At 33.8% G+C, this 23393-nt stretch overlaps 1 protein-coding gene across 2 annotated transcripts; it reads left to right on the top strand.

The window, feature by feature from the left end:
- Positions 1-1129: 1129 nt before the first annotated feature.
- Positions 1130-6746, top strand: LOC140984721 (mitochondrial inner membrane protein OXA1-like). Of its 2 annotated transcripts, none has more exons than XM_073452288.1 (10): positions 1130-1270; positions 1383-1907; positions 2304-2394; positions 3319-3366; positions 3532-3590; positions 4178-4253; positions 4359-4490; positions 5151-5258; positions 6025-6079; positions 6189-6746. In XM_073452288.1, exons 2-10 carry the CDS (start codon positions 1420-1422, stop codon positions 6473-6475), a joined length of 1344 nt encoding a protein of 447 aa, XP_073308389.1. In that variant the 5' UTR covers positions 1130-1270; positions 1383-1419; the 3' UTR covers positions 6476-6746. The 2 variants fall into 2 exon arrangements, with proteins under 2 accessions (XP_073308389.1, XP_073308391.1); XM_073452290.1 differs by having other exon boundaries at positions 1136-1270; positions 1405-1907.
- Positions 6747-23393: the final 16647 nt, after the last annotated feature.

The following is a 23393-nucleotide window of genomic DNA, read 5'->3' as shown; positions in this document are numbered from 1 at the left end:
ATAATTTTTAGGGGCTTTCCACGTAAATCTCGGTGTCCAATTTATTCTTTATTTTCGGGTTTATTATCTCAAATTCCGCACGTGGGACCAACATAAATTTCTAACATAAAACCGTACTATGTACTTGGATTTTTTCCTCCGAAAATCTATCTCGACTGAAAAATCATGACTATATCGAAACTATAGTAAAAACGTTAATTTAAGAGTTAACTTAAATAAATAAATAGATATCTAAGATTTAAAAACTTATCATGCGATCAAGGTGGTGATTTAAATTTTACGACGTTACAGCTTGTCAGATTGGCTAATCCCGACCTTTCAAATAGACGGATCGGGTTGAAAATTTTCAACCAGTCGAAATGACGGGCCAACCCACCCCCAAGTAGTAGGTTGTGACGGATTGTGGGTCAGTCCGCCCCAATCCACCAAGCATAACTAAAAGTTAGAGGGTTGTACCGCTCAGTCAAATGACGGGTTGATGGCCGACTAGTCCCGTTGGCCAATTTTGAGTCTATAGATATACGTGGCATTTAGGATTCCTTGTAAACCTGTATTATATTTTTCGTTTAGTATATATTTTCACATGAATATAAATAGAATTTACTCATTTTTCAGAAAGTTGGAGATGTTAGAGTTGGTGGAGTAGGAAAGTGTTTGACCAATTGTTTAAAGTTCGATTATCCTACATACACTTTCTTAGGTGAGTCTGTCGCACAAAATTTGTTCAATGCGGTTTACTTAACTAACGTGGTTTGCAAGCTATCATTTTAGTAGCAACTACGTATTTCATCGTCAAAAAGAGAGAAAAAAAAGATGCTACATGATGATAGCTTAATCTAAAATTATAAGACATATAAATTCGATTTTGTATGGAGAAAGTTATGATGTAACATCGGACACATCATTAATTTTTGTGTCACGTCAACATTTTTTAATATAAAGTCAAATCAGCAATTTGAGATTTCACATCAGCATTTGAATCAAAATACTTGAAAATTTAAAATTAATATATCGAAACCAAAAATTTAAATTTAATGGATCAAAACCAAAAAAAACATAAATTAATGGATAAAAAGTATTTTACCAAAGAAAAATGTCTATTATCTGATATTATATGTGGATTACCGGTTTGAGGAAAACTTGGAACAGTACAGTGGAAAAACTACGAATTAGCTGTGACCGCACGATTGAATTTGCACACACTAAAAACCCATCAAAACCCTTGTCTACTCCTTGATTTTCATCTCAAAATTGACGGAATTTTAGCTTGGTAAGTACTCAATCTTGAGGATAACTGTATATCATCAATTTAAGATTGGAGATGCGAAATCCCTCTTGACAGATTTATGTCAAGATTCAAGCTTTGAATCCTTTTTGTGCAGTATTTGTTTATTTTGTTCATAGGAGGTAGCGATATCAATGGGTTATATGCGGGGCGTCACCGCTCGAGCAAAGCTGCTTTATCAACAGCAACAACGAGTCTTTCCTTCATTTTCACATATTCGTCTCGATGAAAATGATCGTGAAAGCCTGCCTAATAATCCCATTTGCGAAAAGCCAGAATTCCTCAAATATTTCCACAGCCGGTGTTATGGGTCCAGGAGCGATTTCAGCAATCTTCATTGGTCGAGAAATTTGTTTCAATACCGAAGATGTGTGATTCCACGGGTTTCTGGGCTGGCTTTTGCGAGGAACATGTCAAGCACGAGTGTTGGAGATGGGGCGGCTGAAAAAATTGAGATTATGACTGATGTGGCGGATGCTTTTGGGAATAAGACTGTTGAACTTGCCTCGCAGACCGTGTCTGTGGTGAATGAGGTTGCAGTTGCTGCCTCAGACTCGTTCTTACCAGTGGCTGCTCTCCAATACTTGGTTGATTATGTGCATAGTTTTACTGGATTTGGTTGGTGAGGGATCACTCTTTGTTTTAATGCGACAACTAAATGTCCCTACTTCTCATGCTGTTATCAATTTTATTCGTCTCAAACCGTTTATATGAGGTGCAGCACTTTTAAATGCGTATTACAGTTTGATAAGAAACCGTGCGTACCGTTGGAAACATTAGTTTCAGGTTTCAGGTTAACCATGTTGGGGATTTTCCTTTCTTTTTGAGATATTTTTGAATGTTGTGTTGGACATAAGTACGTTTTCCGATTCGGTTGATCTTAACTGATATGGCTTGATGTGTTAAAGAGAATGCGCGGTCTCTATATTCCGTTTTGTTAGGTGTTTTGTGCTTATTAAATTTCTTAAGGATTGGCAAAGTGATGATGTTTGAAACTGCGATTGTGTGTGCTGTGTAGGTGGGCATCAATTGCTGTGACAACACTTTTGATTCGTTGCCTTCAGGTTCCCCTTATGATAAATCAGCTCAAGGCCACCACGAAGACCTCTGTGAGTTATTGCATATATGTTTCTCATTATGCATTTCTTTTTTTGAGTTTTCCTAGCCATTATCTTTTATTTAAGCATGTACCTTTTTCGGTGATCCTGTATTTCGGGTATAAACCTTGGTAGTTGGTATGATTAAATACTGTCAATGAATAGGTACAACTCGATCTATTTTTAAGTGAATTTTATCCCTTTGCAAGGTATTTTGCCAAAGGAAAAACACATAACTCGTTTAGGAGAAAGTCAGTTTTAAGTACATACAGAAACGAAATGTAGCTCTGGAAGTTTAGGAGAGTGGTTGGATTTCAGTTCTTTTCTTCTCAATCCCTATCAACTGAGCAATTTGGAATACATATCTTTATATTAAGTATTGCTCTTCATTTTCCCGTTTCTATGGGGTATCTGAAATAGTTGCTCTTTGAGGGAACTGCGATTTTCAGATCAATAAATGAATAGGTATGGCAGGGGGTGACAGCATCGAGGATGGTATCAAAAACTATTCTTATTGGACAATAGGAGTTCCCTGGATCTTAAATTATCATACATTGCACGTTCGTAGGTGAAGACATTTTCCATTTTCGAAGTAGTAATGAGCTTATTAACTTTTTTCAGTTAACAGGTAGTTTTTCCATGTTTAACATCTTAATCTTTTATATAATTTTTTGATTTGGTGATTTTGTTCTTATTTACTACAAAAGGCCTTGAATAATATCATAGTTTCCTCTTATTTTTGTTTTATTCTTTTGGTTGTGTAGTGTAGGGGATGCTACAAGACTTTTAAGATGTCGGATTTGCTGATCATTATGTTATCTAGTGTGCAGGAAGCAAACTAATTTATACATTTTAGCTTCATTTCAGCATGACTTTGGTGTACCATATTGCTTTGTATCTTCGAGGAAAGCACATAACTGCTAATATTTCTTGCAGATTCTAAAGCCACAATTGGATGAGATTAAGAAAGACATGGAAAATAGGGTATTGACATTGTCCTCCTATTATTTTGTATTGTTGTGTTTGCTTGACCGACTCTTGGTTGGAGGCTTGTGTGACTAGTTACTTTCAAATTTTTATGTTTTGATACTTGTACTTGACTTCATCGCTTACAACTTTTGGGTGTCATACACCGTGGTTGTTGTGCAGGGTATGAGTCCAGAAGCTGTTGCCGAAGGTCGGACACGGATGAAAACGCTATTCAAGGAGTATGCATATTTCCCATTTTAATGATTTGCATAGCCATTTTAAGTGTCTATTGTTTGCTCATTTTTTGGAATCATTAATTTTGGGATCCTTATATATATATATATAATTTGACCATGTTTTAGACAAGAAGAAAAGGGGGATGGGATTTTTTAATTCATCCTTAGATTTTGGCAGTGTGATAATAAACGCATGCGAACAGTACAGCTTCATCAATTTTAGTTAGATATATGGATAACATGTGAGAGTCACGAGTTGAGTTTTGTACAGAAACAGGGTCAACAAGTCAAAGGACAGGCTTGTTTCTATTTGTGATTGCTTTGTTGGCACGAGGGGTATATAAGTAATATATGCCTTGGTTTTTTTAGTTAGTTTCAGTCAAATTATAAATTGGAATGTGTTGTATAATAAACGCCAATCGCACAACTTTCCGCTATCAAAAAAATTGTGCATCTGTGATGATATCTTCCATCAACTTGGGGAGTGTATCAATACACCATTTTAATAATGTATTTTGTTTTTGTCTGATATTTTCGCAGAAAACTTGAAAAGAAATGTCTAAATATATGATTGATTATTTGTGTTCCAGATCTGGTGTTACACCATTCACCCCTTTGAAGGGACTTCTCATTTCAGGTCCCATTTTTTGCTCTTTCTTCTTTGCGGTGAGACGATGTTCTTTTTATTTTGTTAAAGATGATCTATCTCGTACATTTATTTCATCATTTTATTTCACCATTTGATAGTTTATTTCGTCACTATATATGCAGATTAGAAACATGGTGGACAAAGTTCCATCTTTTAAAGATGGTGGAGCACTTTGGTTTACTGATTTGACTGCTACGGATAGCATGTATATTTTTCCCATTTTAACTGCGTTGATATTTTGGATTACTGTGGAGGTTAGCCATCATCTCAATTTTTATGTACTTTTTATATTTGTCACTACATAACCAATTTTAACTCCTACGATACTAACAGAGCTTCTTGACAGCTTGAAATTCTACAGTGTGTTTTTTCTTGCCCAACTATGCAAATGTAACACAGTGGTTCCTTCATTCTTGTCATAAAAATCGAAGAACCAAGAATCATAACATATTATAGGTTTCTTGCAATTATTCACGGAGTGGGTGATGGCCGTAGTTGTATCTCTACTGCCATGCAGATGAAAGTTTGTTATTAATATTTTTCTCATATTTAATCACGAAATGGAAATATAAATCTGACATTACTTTGTGATGAATCTTTTTTAGAGCATGGAAGATTTTATGAACTACTGAGAATCGTTGATTTACAATGTTCAGATTTAGCTCTTTGTGTTACGTTTTGGGACCTTGGTTATCTCATATAGCAGCACATAAATTGACGTTAGATAAATGTTATTATTAAAACACATGGATATGGCAAAAGTTGAATCTTAACATCTTGGTACAAAATTGGACAGATGTCTGTTGGTCGATTCTTGTAAAAAAAAGTTTCTATTCATGTCAAATCGAAATACTCAGTGCCTACTACTGCCTAGGTTTGTCTCATATAGTACTGGACTACAATTCTCTTTTCAGTGCAATGCTCAAGAAGGTATGGAAGGGAATGCATCTGCTAAAATCATCAAGAACGTGTGTAGGGGATTCGCAGCCTTGTCAATCCCTCTTACTGCAAGTTTCCCACAGGTCTGTCGTGCAGCATTTATCCATCTAAAACTCTGCATTACATGTGAATTTAGGCTCACCTCAATATTTTACCCTTTGTTGAAGGCTAATGTAACATGAACGAAATTTTTCTCATTAGAACCTTAATTATCAGGCATGGAGACTTTGACTTGGAAAGAAAAATTGTCCTGTATGGCTACTGACATGGGAAAACGATAAAATATAGTGTTTGGGCTCTTGTAAAGGCGACATTAGTTCTAGTTTTTAGTACAATGATAAATGCTCGATATTATGTTTATTTCTAAATAGCGGCTAAGATGGCCTCCTAGGCAGGAAGCGGCTGTCGACCGCAGCACCGCCTTTGCCTCAGGCGGTAGAAGATGAGTAAGATCGGGCGGGGCAGTCAAAGTCAACAAAATTTTAAAAACCCTAATTATTAATACACTAGTACACTTTCTATGTTTCTATTTAAATGTATTGTATTGTATGAATTTTTAGTATTAATATGGTGATGAATCTTTATTAATGATCTTGTTAGTTGCGTTTATGTATTTATTTGATTTTGCATACATTGTATTGTATGAAGCTTATTTATGAATAAATATTATTTAATTGCATTACATGATTATATATACTAATGTATTAAAAAATAGTAAAAAAAAATCATTGCTAGGTGGCCGAGGCTGTGGTAATCGTCTTGCCACCGCCTACCGCCATTGACAACACTGATTTTTATTATGTGCAATCAACTGCAAGCAATTAACTAGATCATGCACTTGTTCCACAGGCTATATTTTGTTATTGGATTACATCCAACCTGTTTTCCCTAACATATGGATTAGGTGAGCCTTGTTGATTTTTGTTACCTTCTTTTTTCTTCAATGTTTATTCACTTAACGGGCTCTTTTCCTTTAAATTTGTTATTTCTATTACTTTTCCGGGGCTTCTCAGTTATAAAGAGACCTAAGGTGAAGAAGTTCTTGGGTATACCAGAATTGCCAGTGTCGCCACCATCGACTGATAAAAATTCGGGATTTTCATTCTTCGAAGCCATTAAAAAATACTCTGCTGCGCAGAAGAAACAGTTGCTAGCATCATCATCACCACCACCACCACCGAGTGAAAATACATCAAACCTTACAAATCAAAGAATACCCTCCGCCACTGTTCTTGATCGAAAGATGACGAGCTTAGAAAAAGAAGTCAGAGGAAGGAAGAAAGGGAAGAAAAGGCGATGATAATCCAATGCTATTACGGGACGTCCTCATAATATAAATCCATCGTTACCTTTGAATTTTACGCTTATCGCAACTAGTTTTGAACCAAGACTTGTACAATTGGTATGAAGGCCTCAGATAAAAGGCATGGAGCTTCTCAAAAATGGCCATTGAGAGAATAAAGATTAAGAACAGTTTGATAATTTTTTCTTTGAAACTTTTTTTTTATGTGACAGTGTTTCTCAGGTTTCATAAATTTTGCAGTTAATTATAGGGAGATTTTGAATAGACACCTTATTGTCTCATATGGTACTTATCATATTCTATCCGCAAGTGCATGCAGTTCTTGTGGAAAATACATTTCTTTGAATACTTCATATTTGAACATATGGATTCTATCTCTTTAATGTTACTCATATCTTTAATCTTATATACATAAATAGAGGTTAAGCCGATCCCCGACACAAGATTAATACTTTTACTTCAGATTCAACGGCCTATGAGGTGATATGAAATCTCTTTATTCTTTATTTGTTTACATGAAGTAAAAGTTTATATATGTAGCTTTTTATTAATAAAAGATTATATATTTTTTTTATCTGAGAAATTTTTCACAAACAAAATATTATATTTTTGGCCTTAGAGAAAAAGCACAAAAACTCTTATGATATCGTCTCGTGGGTCAATTTTGTTATACGAATTTTTATTCAATACATTCTATGAAAAAAAATATTATTTTTCAATCTTTTGGATATATTCTCAATTGTTGGCTCACAGTTATATAAATAGGTCATTCTACAATAAAAAAAACCACTTTGAAAAGCCAAGTTAGCCACTTCACTTCACTGCCGTAAAGGGCCAAAAAAAAAAAAAACTCTTCCTGATTCTTGTTGGGGAATTACACCCCGAAACGATGCCAATTACGATGATAATAGTACCCAAAAATGCGGAATAAAATAATCAACAAGAACACAAAGATTTACGCGGTTCACCCAAGATAAGCTACGTCCACGGAGCACTGCAACTTTTATAATTGGAAGAAATATTACAACAAGTGTGTACACCAATACACTCAATATTTCTCGCTCCCAACCCGAGTATACCGAGAAAATAATTTCTCTAACTCACACAAAGAGAATTCTCGCACTCAAGAAAAAAATACACTCTTTTTTTCTATGCATTCTCTTTTTATCAAAGCTGAAAAGCTTTTGATTTTGGGATACTAAAAGCAAACAAGGAAAGCTCAATTTATAACAAATTTCTTGAACCAACCTTTTTGGATTTCCCGATGTGAGATATGTGTGAAAATATTTTTTATTATTATTTTATTTAATGTGGGTCCCACCACATTAAATTCTTACCTAACAATTCTCCCACTTGAAGACTTGATTTCAATCATGTCTTCACACCAACAGTGCAGCAGCTCATACCTCCTTTGTTAGTCCAGGAGACCAACTGAAGTCAAACACAACTTCAGTTTTCCAATGATAACAGCCTTCGTGAGCATATCAGCTGGATTCTTGCTTCCAGGAATCTTCTCAAGCTTCAAGACTCCATTCACCTGATCTCTAAGGATCGTCATTCCAATGATTTGTTTTGCAGCACCCAAATCCTTCAAAGCAAATTCCTTTGATAACTCTTTCTCGAGTTTATCAATCTCCTCCAGACAAGCTCCTGCTATCAACATATCATCTACATATATCAGTAGTATGATATAATAACCATCAAGCTTCACATAACAACAGTGATCAGCCTGATACCTCAGAAAACCATCATTATTCATTACACCATCAAACTTCTTGTACCACTGTCTTGGAGCTTGTTTGAGACCATACAAGCTCTTCCGAAATTTGCACATCATTTTCTCTTTCCCCCGTACTTCAAATCCCTGTGATTGATTCATTTCTTCATCTAGCTTTCCATGAAGAAACCTCGTCTTTACATCTAACTGTTCCAGATGTAAATCTTCTTTTACCATCAATCCAAGTACAGTCATGATAGTAGTTAACTTTACCACCAGAGACAAAATATCAGTGTAACCAATGACTTCCTTTTCACCTTTTACAACAAGTATTTCTTTGTACCGCTTGCTACCGTCATGTTTTAACCGGTACTCCCACTTGCTATGTAAAACATTTTTACCTTCAGGAAGTTCTGACAACTCCCCACATGTGATTGGATGACAGTGAATCCATCACATCTTCCATGGCTAACTCCCACTGTTAAAAGGTCTCATAAACATCCGATTTATTTTCACAAAATAAACCCCAAATTTCCTGCTCGAATCGTCAACAGTAGTGCCATAATATCTTGAGTGATCTCCAAGGGATGTCACAGGAGATGGTCCATATATATCAGTATGTGCCAGCTCCAAATCCGCTGATTTCGGTTCTCTAACCTCTTTTGAAAAGCTCACCTTTTTCTGCTTTCCAAAAAATACAGCTTCACACATCTTGTGTTCAACGATCTTTAATTCCGGTAGCTTTCCGTTTGAAACAAGCATCTTCATTCCCTTCTCCCTCGTATCCCCAAGCCTACTATGCCATATACTTGAATTAGCTCCAGCATCCACAGCCGCTAATTTATTTCTCAAACTGGAAGTCATATAACGTGTTCCAGTTTTCTTTCCTCGAGCAACAATCATGGCTCCCTTTTTCACTTTCCAGGAACCATCACCAAAGGTCACCTTATGACCTTCGTCGTCAAGCTGTCCCACTGAAATCAGATTGTGTGTCAACTTTGGTATATGCCTTACTTTGTTGATTTTTCCAGACAAATCCATTTGTCATCTTCATCCGGATATCACCCATACCAATTATTTACAAAGGTTTTCCATCAGCCAGGAAAACTTTTTCGTAATCTCCCGCAATGTAATTATCGAATACATCACGATTACCAGTGGTATGAAACGAAGGTCCCGAGTCCATAACCAAAGAATCAACCGGGCTTTCTATGGATAATAATAGAGCATCATGTACCTCCTTAGTAACAACATTAGCATCGTTCTTTGTTGATTTGCAATTCTTTTTCAAGTGACCAGTCTCACCACAGCTCCAGCACTTCACATTTTTTTCAACGTTGCTTTTGTCTTTTCCATTTCTTGACTTGGATCTACCATGCCATTGGTTAAAACTCTTTTCGCCACTCCTGTCCCTTCCTCTATTCTCGAGATTTAGAGCAGAACTTGATGATGTTCCTTCAGCAGAATCCATCCTGCGAACTTCTTCAGCAAGAATTTGATCTCTGACATCATTGAATTGTAGCTTTCTTTTTTCAACAGATTTGCTAACTGCTGCCCGCATTGGTTCCCAATTGTCTGGTAAAGACGCCAAAAGAATAAGTGCTCGAATCTCATCATCAAATTTAATTTCAACCGATGTCAGCTGTGAAACAATCGTGTTGAATTCATTGATGTGTTTAGCCACCGATGCATCTTCTCTCATCTTCAAATTAAATAACTTCTTCATGAGATATACTTTATTATTTTCCGATGGCTTTTCTTACATGTCCGACAAAATGGACATCATTTCCTCCATTGTTTTTGCCTCCGCCACGTTATGTGCTACGTTCTTCGTTAGGGTCAATCGTATTACACCTAACACTTGTCGGTCAAGAAGCTTCCAGTCATCATCCTCAATCTTTTCCGACTTCTTTCCAGATAGAGGTTGATGCAACTTCTTGCTATACAAATAATCAATAATCTGTAGTCGTCAGAACGTAAAATCTGTACCGTTGAACTTGTTGATACCAGGTCCCGATCCATCATCTCCGGCCATCACTTCTCTAGCCTTAACAAAAAAATCTAAAAAATCTTTTATGATGTGGAAGATCAGACAGAGCTGCAACCACAGAGCATACTCAGAATTTTTAAGAATTTTCACAGCAAGGCTCTGATACCAGTTGTTGGAGAATTACACCCCGAAGCGATGCCAATTACGATGATAATAGTACTCAAAAATGCGGAATAAAATAATCAACAAGAACACAAAGATTTACGTGGTTCATCCAAGATAGGCTACGTCCACGGAGCACTGAAACTTTTATAACTGGAAGAAATATTACAACAAGTATATACACCAATCCCCTCAATATTTCTCACTCCCAACCCGAGTATACCGAGAAAATAATTTCTCTAACTCACACAAAAAGAATTCCCGCACTCAAAAAAAAAATACACTCTTTTTTTCTATGCATTCTCTTTTTATCAAAGCTGAAAAGCTTTTGATTTTGGGATACTAAAAACAAACAAGGAAGGCTCAATTTATAACAAATTTCTTGAACCAACCTTTTTGGATTTCCCGATGTGGGATATATGTGAAAATATTTTTTATCATTATTTAATTTAATGTGAGTCCCATCACATTAAATTCTTACCTAACAATTCTGTCATACTACAGATAAAAATATGTTATAATTAACAAATCCTATTTCTTGGGGCGTCAGTTTCTTTATCATATAAGATTAATATCTCCTGAATATGATTGTACGAGGCAGAGCGGAACAAAAATTCATGAGAAATTAATCTTATTCGGAAAGGGGTTTTTCTTGGCCCTTCACGGCAGTGAAGTGACGTGGAGTGGAGCGACTAACTTGACTTTTCGAAGTGGTTTTTGATTGTAGAATGAATTCCTACCATTATCAAATGTCAATTCATATATAACATCATCGATGGGTTGTGACACATGTTATGTGTTTAACTAGTAGAAAAATGGAAAATAAAGTGGTTTTTGTTGTTCTTTTTAAATGAAATTTATCTAGGAAAGATGATCATATGATGGAAAATAAATGTTAAATGTGGAGTTGGGTGGTTAAAGAGTAATTTTGGAATTATAAAAAAACTTTACAAAGCCCGACTTACAAAAAGTTAGTTAGTCAACCACGTAAAACTTGTACATTTTAGTTCGGTGGTCGAGTCTTGCTAATTTTCAGCACTTGACTCAAGTTCGATTTCTACTTTTTTTTAATTAGATTCAACCTTTATCACTTTTCAACACTTGGTTGTTATTTTTTAACTATTGTATTCTTATTGTATTTTCGTTATGAAAGTTATAAATAAATATATAATGCTTATTTTCGTCACTTTGTATGCAGACATGACTCCAAACACAAAATCATGGCTTCACCCTCATTCAGTGGCGGAGCCAGAAATATGGTTCTGCCATGAGGCAAAAACTTGTGTGAGACGGTCTCACGGGTCGTATTTTGTGAGACGGATCTCATATTTGGGTCATCCATGAAAACATATTACTTTTTATTGTGGATATCGGTAGGGTTGATCCGTCTCACAGATAAAGATTCGTGAGACCGTCTCATAAGATATCTACTCCTGTCCGGGCTAGAATTTTAATCTCTAGAATCTTTTAATATTTTAAATTGATCTACCCGGGTTAATATCATATTATTCCAAAATTATACAAAATTTAAATATAATTTTTTTAAAAAAAATTGGGCCACCCGAGCATGTATGTGGCTCCGCCACTTCCCTTATATAAATATAATCCCCCGTTATGGATGCATCACTATAAAGTATTATAAATACTAGTGCATGAAGTTCATAAATTGTATGTAGAGTTACTTAAAATTGAGCTATTTCTGTAAATTTGAATTTAATCATATTTTTTTCTTCTATGTTTAAGATTATGACATAACGAGTAGAGAATTAAGAAGTTGAGTGAATATTTTACTTATTTTTAACCTTACTTATTAAATATCTTGTAAAAACTGTAAAAGTAAATTAGCATGAACACATAAATGACCAACAAAGTTATTTTATTTGGTGTTGATATTATTTTTAAAAAAATATATAAAGATAAATATGATATGAACATACATATAAAACTCGATAAAATAATAAACGACAAAAAACATATAAACAAATAAAAATAAAAATTTAACCAAAAAATAAAATTGAAACAGCACAAATATACCACTCTAAAATTAATAATAATAATACATTCTGAGAAATAAAATTAATAATAATAATACAGAGAGAAGTTGCTATAATCTTAATTTAGCCTGGTGTACTCTCCATTAATTGTACGGAAGTTGTGTGTCACCAATTTTGACTAAAGTCAAAATAAGATCCTTCCCTCACTCCCACCAGCCTTTCACGTTTTATCCATACATACTTCAATCCTGCGGCTTATCTTCAACGCACATATAGACATCAATTTTCTCGAAGTTTAAAATTTGACAATAAGAACCTTAAAGTTTGGGGATCGTATTATTCAATTCTCAACATAGGATATTTAGAATTTTTATATTTAGCATTCAAAACACTAGACATTAAATATTTCGAGATTAAAAGAGATAGTTCTTTTTGTACTTTCTACGAACAATCAACTTGAAGCAACTTTGTTCTTCAATAATATAATCAGCTATACGATCGAAGACTGTTTTCTTCGTATAGATCACCCTAGAGATTTAGACGAAATTCTGCATTGAGAATTAATTGTTGGAATTTAGCAACTCGGGGCAGCGGCGGTTGGGCAGTGATGCACAATGGTAGAAGGATGAATCTAGCATCTTAATATGACATGTATTGTCATATTTATTATTTTCATGGATTGATTTAGAATCCTACTATAACTCTTAAGTTAAAATCCTATTGATATTCTAACTGAAGATATTTTACCTTGTAAAAAACTCTGCTATGTTTTATTATCTAACTAAGAATCCTAGTAGTTAGAGTTGTAATATGATTCTCCAATCCTATCAAATAATCCATGGATGAGTAATGATCACATGCTGTATTTTCAACTTTTGACAATACATGACATAATTAAATAACCATTAATTGGTTAATTCTGGGCTAATCTAGAATATTCCATGAGAATTTAATATAGTATTAAAAAATACTTAATTAATATTTAATTAAGCATATTCTAAATTTATTACTTTTTGGTAGCTCTCTATTTTGATAATTAACTTTCCACTTACTTGTTTTTGTAACCGTCTATTTCGAAACTCTTTTACTAAATTAGACAGTTGTACTCTGTTCACTTATTTAATAGTCAAGTTAACTTCTACAAGTTCCGAATATGGAATCAACTTATAAACTCTCTTTATAAGCAATATGTTGATCTCCATCAAACTAAGTCATCAAATGCAACTCTTTGAATTCGACTATCTGGACGGAATACAAAATTCATTACCTTTCTGACTCTAAATGATTCAGAGATATAGATAGTAATTGGTTCACAACTTCATATGATTCAAAACAACATTTTTTCCTTATTCGGGCTTACCCTAATTAGCCTCATTCTTTTCATCAATCTCTTGATAAAGAACGTCAAAACTCAAGTCTGATTGCACCCATTGGATCTTGATAAGAGCGTTTAGTATCATTACCCTATAATACTCTAGGTATCACTGTTAATGCCTGCAATAGCCAGTAGGATATGGTTAGCGTTCAATATAGTCTCTTCAACACATATATCTTGATTCAATCTTAAATTATTGGTATAACAAGAGCCACAAATAAATTCGATAACGATGTGATGTATCTTTGAAAAATCATAGTGGCATTGTATGTGCAACTAAGGAAACACCTTTTCATAATGTACATGTCTTATTCTGGCCAGATATTTCTTGTACTATTAACTCACTAGATCACATAAAATATCCACACTCATAAGCAAGCAATGAATCTCTGATTACAATATATCGGCTCCTATGTATGTATAAACTACATTCAATTTCAATATCACCACATGATGACTCTCGTGGAGTCGATAAACGAATAAAAGTACAGTTCTAATATGTAGAGCCTTCATGTTGTCCCAAGCCAAATGACTAATAGTGTACAATCATAACCGCATATTAATTCACTCGATAAATGACAACCACTTGGAAAGTCCAATGGAGGATAGTTCAGTAAAATCATCATATTATCACTAATTTGTATGATTCGACATCTCTGTGCACATATTATTGAAACGTGGAGTTATCATCACATATGATATTCTCTAGCTCAAGCGACATTTATCTTTGCTTTGTGTGGCTGAATCGACTAGGAACAGATTTAGAATATACGGTACACTTCCTAATTAATTTCACGATCTACGTTACTTGTGAACCTCATAATACTTATAGTATATTCAAGTGTTTTATAAATGCAACTTGCATAAGTATACATATAAATAAATGTCATAATGAGATAAAATCATAAAATATTATTAAAATAAATATTTTGGCAAAAACTTGTATGAGACGGTCTCACGGGTCGTATTTGTGAGACGGGTCTTTTATTTGGGTCATCTATGAAAAAGTATTACTTTTTATTGTGAATATGAGTAGGGTTGACCAGTCTTACAGATTAAGATCTGTGAGACGGTCTCACATGAGACCCACTCTTTTGGCAAAAACTTGTATGAGACGGTCTCACGGGTAGTATTTGTGAGACGGGTCTTTTATTTGGGTCATCTATGAAAAAGTATTACTTTTTATTGTGAATATGGGTAGGGTTGACCCGTCTTACAGATTAAGATCCGTGAGACGGTCTCACATGAGACCCACTCAAATATTTTTTACAAAAGAATCAATAAAGCTCAAACAACAAGTTGACTCGCTGGGTCTATCCCTTTTTTGATTGTGTGGATTCTGCGCAGACTCATCCCACAATTAAATAATTATATGTAATTAGAGAGAAAGCGTTTGCAATCATTAAAAAAGTGATTATTTGCTTTAAATTTAAAAATTTTAGTTTGTGTTCTGTTTAATTTAATTGAAATGTATAAGCTGATGAGATGTACAAAAATGATTATGGTAAAAATTTAGTATCATAATTAATTATTTATCAAACACTACCAACTTATGATTTTCACTTTTGTTTTCAAACATTTCCAAATTTTGTTTTTTCCACTTCTTCATAATCTATAAATTTAATCATTTATTTAAAATTGTAATATATTCCAAACACCTCCCATTGAACATCCCCGTGTAATTTGAAAATTCATAATAAACCAATTAATTAATAATAAATCAATTATTGATTCAATCTTTCATAAATAAATTATTTAAGTTTCAGTATGTTCCAAAATTCATGAATACATATGCATGTTTTACTTATCTGAAACATTTTTTATTATGAATAATTATTATTGAAGTAATATTAGTATTATTACGGAAAATTTGTGTTGGAAATATTTTAATCATTTTGTTATCATTTGTTAAATTATTGTGTGGATATTGTATGAGACAGTCTTACGAGTTTATTTTATGAGACGAATCTCCATTCCGACTCGACTCTTCTCATGAAAAGTATTATTTTCTATGTCAAAAATATTAGTTTTCACTACAAATATGGATTATGTCGTGCGAACATCTTGCGACAATGGGGTGTCCAATAACAACTGGACAATATATTAAAATTATATATATATATGTTTCTTGTAAGACGGTCCCGCAGACCTATATATATGAGATGGGTCGACATTCGACTCGGTCTATACCTAAAGTCGAATATAATAGTTTTGACGTAAAAAAAGATATTTTTTCATTGTCGGATCGGATAGGAAATTCTTATTTTAAAATTAGTATGTTATACGTATATATATTTAATAATATATCATGTTAAAAAGTAAAAACCCCAGGGCTCGGTTCGGCACGAATATCTAAGGTATATTCACGTCAAATGCCATAAACTCCAAATTACCGGAAGTATGAAACTATTATTAAAGAAAATTCTCTCCTGAAATACAGCTAGATACATCGCCATATGTTCTTATACATGGATAATATTGTACTGATAAAACCAAGTTAAAATATACATTTCTATTTAATGTTCAATTTTATAACTGAATTTTCTCGATACATATTAAAGGGTTATCTTTACACATATCAAATATACTACTCAGAAATGAACGAATAGAAAATAATATATATTGACCTAAATTTGATTTATCTATGCATAAACATAATCCGTAAAGATATGCGGACTAAAAGTAAGAACAAATTATAACCTCTAGCTATTGATAATGAATTTGAGACAAAAATTAGCAAGATCTCATGAATACTGAAACATTAATCTTCTAAACTTTTACGCAATTTATGAGATTGATATTATTGAATAAATGCACGGATATAGAGACCTCGCATGATACTATTTATAGAAATTCTTTAATCATCATAGATAGACTCAGATAACAAATCTTGATATCTATCCGGGATATGGTATCAAATGTCAAAATATTCAGCATATTAATCCGATAAATTTTTTTATTTATCTTCTTTTAAATATGAGATACCTCATATATTTATCTTAATATAATATAATATGTTGACCACTGTTAATTATTTTAGGATCTTAAATAAAATAATATAATATTCTCCACTTGGTCTATATATTTCAAATGAACTAATAATCAAGAAATCAATAATCATCAAAAGTTAAGAAATAAACACATGGATCACGGCGATATGTCCTCTTATAGTGAGTATTATCTTTCATGTATCATATGTATTATATTTCTTAATATAACTTAATGAATAAAACAAATACTTTATTCTAGATCCAATTTAATTGATATTTTTCTCAAGATAATTAAATATGTACATAACTGAATATGAGATATATCATAACTAAGTGAATTTAACCAATCAAAACCAAATATAAATATCATAAAAAATTTTAGTAACCAAGTCCATCATTAATTATCACATAATCCTTAAAAATTTTAATTTGCATAACTTTAAGTCAAATTATCATCAATTCAGTGTTAACGTGTTCAATGATCACTTTATTTTGTTTGACACGTTCTTCAACGACTAAAATATTTTATGTCGATATACTTAATTTGAATATTGTTTTAGTCACATAGACTACAGTAAAATTAATAAATTACTTCTAAATTGTCAATTCATCTATACATAAACATGTAATATTTAGTATCATGAAAGTATTTAACAACATTTTGTAGCTTTCTTGTGACACCCTAAAAACAAAGGTGCATAAATACATTTTTATTAGTATAAATTTTACTATTTTCATTTTTAAAATTTTATCACATTATTTGTCGGTACAAATTTTATTTGTCCAAAGTATCTAGAAATACATTAAAATACATCACAATACACTTAAAAATTCATCAAGTACTATGAAGTTCTCATTCCAAAACCAAATACCCAAAATATAATAAAATATTATAATTAAGCTCAACATATATGTTAAGTAATTAAGTACAATAAATTATTAAGTTCAATGTAAAATAATTATAATTAAGTTCAATATATAGGTTTAATATAATATAATAATTAGATACAAGAATATAATAATATTAAGTTTGGATAAACATAACATTTTTTTCATTTAATAAATAAAAAATAATAATAAAAGGATAAGCTTGGATTCTCAGATATATAACTGAACAAGTTCAACCGAAGAAATCAACCGAGAGCAAACGAAAGAAGAAAAGAAAGGAAAAAAAGAGAGAGAAAGAAAATAGAAGAAAAATTTATACCCTTTTCGAAAAATCTCAATAAATCACCAACTATTTACCTCATATCTTAAAGCAATATAGCACTGAAGGTGGTATCAGAGCATGATTTCTTAGAGTCTAGAGACATGAGCCTAAGGTTTATTATAATGTCATACGTTAATCTTTATGTTTTTTCTCATAATTGAAATGTCTTTTTTTCAGGATGACAGAGTCTAGTGGGACATCAAAGAAAAAAACAAATTGTACTCATTAAACAAATGGAGGAAGAAATAGCAAAATTAAGCAAAGAAAACTCGGATTTGAAATGTCTAGTGAATATGTATCGGGAGCATTTTGAAACCTTTGGAACAACTGAAACTTTTCATGGATTTATTAAAGAACGGATGAGGGCTGATAATCTAGTATATCAGGGAGAATTGGGTTATGTACTGTATGAAAGAGACCGCACTCTTATATACTTACTAGACATGCATGAATTCTATGACCGAGGTTTGATTAGTTTCTTAAAAGGAGTATCACACCCTTCTATCCACATTGACCACTTAATCATGCATGGGCGTGAACTGTTTATCAATCTATCCACGGAATGGAACCTGGTGTTATCGGTCCATCTTACACAAATCAAGCTAATCAGACCACAGCTCCTCCCATCACTAACACATTTGAAACCGAAGGTAGTAGCTTGACTAAAAATATTCCACCGTATGCACCAGCCCCTTTTGTAGGATATCCTGGAGTCATGAACACAACAATAGATCAAAACCCCTTTATGGTAACAGATTATCTGTTGCAGTCACCGGAAGTTGAATTTCTTCCTGACCCCATGTGGGAAAACTTTGTATTTGGAGTAGATGAACTTGTTCCAATGACTATCATACCTGAAAGTGAAAATGAAAACGAGCTTAGTTATGAACCAGATCCTGTTGAACCACATACATCACTGCCGAATACGGATCAAAATGTTACCATGGGAACCACAGGCACAAATGAAGGCTCGAGCCATACAACTTTTATAGATCTCTCAGACGACGAATGAAGACAATGACTGTTTGGCACTAGTATATAACTTGTATTAATAATCATCATCTTTTGTAGGTATGATGATTATCAAAGTCATCACTTTTTGTAGGCATGATGACCCAGTTTGCTAGTTCTGTTTGTATTATGCATGCGTAGTGTAAATACTTGAAACATGTCCTGTTTATAAATAAAACTGACTGTTTACCCTCTGACATAACTATGTACATTTATGATATATATATATAGTGCAAGATATGTTCATATTTTATATTTATGTGTTTAGAATGACGTCTTCACAAAATAGTACTCAAGCCAGAATCGGACAAGACATTCCTCCTCAAGATGACTACAACTCGGCAACTGGTGGAAATTCCAGAAACGCTCAACACAATCCCCCCAAGAACAAAACATACAAAATATGTTTGAAATAATGCATTAATTTGTGCAGTTTTGTCAGCAAAATCAACCACGACCTCATGATCAAGCTCAAGAACATCACATTGAGGCAAATGATCGAGCTCTTGAGAGATTTTTGAGATTCAAACTGCCAAAGTTTGAAGGCGAACCAGATGCGTATCAAGAAGAATCTTGGCTAAGCAAAATCAACAAAATATTCTCTATTCTCAATTATTCTGAAGAACAAAAGGTGAATTTTTCCACTTACTTATTTGAAGAAGCAGCTCATAACTGGTGGCGTACGGTGGAACATAAGTGGACAAAAAATCACACCCCAAAAACATGGGACAATTTTCTGCAAGAATTCGAAGGTAAATATATAACTCAAGTTATATTAAATACCCGAGAACGTGAATTTATGGATTTAGTCCAAGGTGACATGACCGTAGCTCAATATGAGGCAGAATTCCACCGTCTTATACATCATGCTCCACATTACATGGAAGATGAGGTAAGAAAAAGAAAAAAATTTGTTCAAGGATTAAAGCTCGATATTCGTTGGGCAGCACTGTCCACAGAAGTTGCCAGTTATGTTTCTGCTGTTAATCAAGCTCTACGAGTGGAAGAAGACATCAAGGCACTTCTTAAAAAAGATGAAGAAGAAAAGAAAATCAGGAAGCCCAACTTTTTTGAGGATAATAACCGGAAAAGAAAATTTGAAAAGAGAACACAACCAGTCAGGTAAGGAGAAGCTGTCAAAGGAAAAGTTCCAAGAAACAACAATAAAAAGTGTGGATATTGTGGATTACCAAATCATGAAGAAGAACAGTGCTGGAGAAAAGGTGGGAAATGTCTTATTTGCGGAAGTGAGCAACACCGTATTCAAGATTGTCCAAAAAGAACGCAGAAGACTCAACTCACAACAAAGCCAAAGATACCTGCTCGAGCCTATACCCTCTTAGGAAACAAAGAGAAGGATGTTGACCTCACTGCAGTCGTAGAACGTACTGTTACCATATTATCCAGTTTTGCTAAAACTTTATTTGATCCAGGAGCTACTCATTCTTTATCTCAAAAGTTTTTGTACATAAATTACCACTATTATCGGAGCAGCTGCCAGATAGCTTTGAAATTAGCTCACCTTTAGGGACAACGATGATTACTGACATCATTTACAAAAATTGTCCCTTAAACTTGCAAGAAAAAGAATATCTAGCAGATTTGATTGAATTACCTATCAAGAACTATGATATTATTCTTGGAATGGACTGGTTATTTAGGCACCAAGCCCAGCTCAATTGATACACAAAAGAAGTTTGTCTTCAAACTTCTCATCCAATCATTTCCAAAGCTAACCATACCATGGGAATAGTATCAACAGCAGAAGCTAGGGCTATACTAAAAGACAACGGACAAGGATTTCTAGCTTATTTGATAAATAAGCCAAAAGATCAACTCAAGATATCAGAAATCTCAGTTGTACAAGAATTTCCAGAGGTTTTTCCTGAAGAGATCAATACTTTACCTCCTCAGAGAGACGTAGAATTTTCCATTAATCTAATACCTGGAGCACAACCCAGATCTAAAACTCCATACCGAATGGCACCTTCAGAGTTAAAAGAATTAAAACTTCAATTACAAGAGCTCATGGACAAGAAATATGTCCAGCCTAGTACATCTCCATGGGGTGCTCCTGTATTATTTGTCAAAAAGAAAGATGGAACTCTAAGGATGTGCATTGATTATCGAGAACTTAACAATATTACCATCAAGAACAAATATCCTCTACCGCATATCAAAGAATTGTTTGATGTCTTACAAGGATCTCAAGTATATTCAAAACTTGATTTGCGACAAGGATATTACCAATTGAGAATTAAGGAGGATGACATCTCCAAAACGGCTTTTAATACCCGTTATGGACACTATGAGTTTGTGGTAATGTCATTCCGATTAACCAACGCTCCTGCAGCTTTCATGGATATGATGCATCGAAAATTTCAACCATTCTTGGACAAATTCGTTGTCATATTCATAGATGACATTTTGATATTTTCAAGAAGTCATGAGGAACATACTCAACATTTACGATTGATTCTCAAAACTTTGAAAGAACATCAATTGTATGCCAAATTCAGTAAGTGTGAATTTTGGCTAGAAAAAGTGTCATTTCTTGGCCACTTTATCTCTAAGAAAGGACTGGAAGTAGATCTTGCAAAAATAGAAGCCATATCTCGCTGGAAACAACCAATCAACATCATAGAAATTAGAAGTTTTCTCGGCCTAGCAGGATACTATCGAAGATTCATTAAAGATTTTGCGAAAATTGTTGTTCCCCTGACACAGCTGACTCCCAAAGACAACCTTTTCTTGTGGAATGATGAGTGTGAGAAAAGTTTTTGCAAATTAAAAGAAATGCTTGCCAGTGCACCTGTATTAGCTTTACCAGAAGGAACAGAAGGATTTGTGGTTTACACAGATGCCTCAAAAGAAGGCTTTGGATGTGTATTGATGCAAAACGATAAAGTTATTGCAAATGCATCTAGAAAATTAAAAAATCACGAGTTAAATTATCCCACTCATGATCTGGAATTAGGAGCAATAGTTTTTGCATTAGCAAAATGGAGACACTACTTGTACGGTTCCACTTTTGAGATTTATACAGACCACAAAAGCTTGAAGTATTTATTTACTCAAAAAGAGCTAAACATGAAGCAAAGAAGATGGATTGAATTTTTGGAAGATTATGATTGTTCCATTCTTTATCAATCAGGTAAAGCTAATGTAGTGGCTGATGCTTTAAGTAGAAAGATTAACATGGCTTGTTTGGAAATGAAAGAAAAAAGAGAATGGGTACACATCCATTCACGTGAGCACTTGGCCGGATTGAGAATCGAACCTGAATTTCATACCAGAATTAAGCAAAATCAAGAATTGGACCAAGAAGTTTCAAAACTCCGTACTGATACCAATTCGTCACCAATTCACAAGGAATACTATTATATCATGACCGTATTTGTGTGCCTAGCTCAATGAAAAAGGAAATAATGGAAAAATCACATCAGTCTCGGATCAGAATTCATCCAGGAGGATCTAAGATGTACCAAGAGATTAAAAAACACTTCTGGTGGAAAGGAATGAAACGAGATATTGCAGATTTCATTTCACAATGCCTATCTTGCCAAATGATAGAAGCTGAACATCAAAGACCAGCAGGTCTTTTGCAACCACTTCCTATACCAGAATGGAAATGTGATCAAATAACTATGGACTTTGTGACCGAATTACTCCAGCTCCCAGGAGGTTTTAATAGCATATGGGTAATCGTTGATCGCTTGACCAAGTCAGCACATTTCATAACCATAAGTCACAAATATGGGGTGGAAAAACTGGCTAAACTCTATCAGAAGGAAATTATACGATTACATGGTATCCCCACTACCATAGTATCTGATAGAGATCCGAAGTTTACGTCAAGATTATGGAGAAAACTTCAGGAATGGCTTGGTACCAAATTAAATTTTAGCACAGCAGCACATCCGTAAACTGATGGTCAGCCTGAACGAACCATTCAAATATTGGAAGACATGCTTCGCGCATGTGTGCTGGATTTTGGGGCAAATTTGGGGAAACATTTGCCTCTAGTTGAATTTTCATACAACAATAGTTATCAATCCTCAATAAAAATGGCGTCATATGAAGCATTATATGGAAGAAAATGTCGCTCTCCTCTTAACTGGGATATGGATGAATGGAGAGGCACAAAGAATGGACAAGAACGAGAAATAAGGCCTGAAATTATACAAGAAGCTATCGACAAAATACAAATTATCAGGCAACGAATACAAACTGCTCAAAGTCGACAGAAGAGTTATGCAGATAAGAGGCGAAAAGATTTGAAATTTGAAGTTGGAGATTATGTATTACTAAAAGTATCACCAAGAAAAGGAATCAAGCGTACTGGAAAGAAGGGAAAGTTGCATCCTCGATTTGTTGGACCCTTTGAAGTGATAGAACGAATAGGCACTGTGGCTTATCGTCTATCTCTACCTAAAAACATCTCTGGTATACATAACGTATTCCAC

The sequence above is a fragment of the Primulina huaijiensis genome, chromosome 9, assembly GCF_012295235.1.
Source record: "Primulina huaijiensis isolate GDHJ02 chromosome 9, ASM1229523v2, whole genome shotgun sequence".
In the NCBI taxonomy this organism is placed as follows: Eukaryota; Viridiplantae; Streptophyta; class Magnoliopsida; order Lamiales; family Gesneriaceae; genus Primulina; species Primulina huaijiensis.
This window is presented reverse-complemented; position numbering and strand designations above follow the sequence as displayed.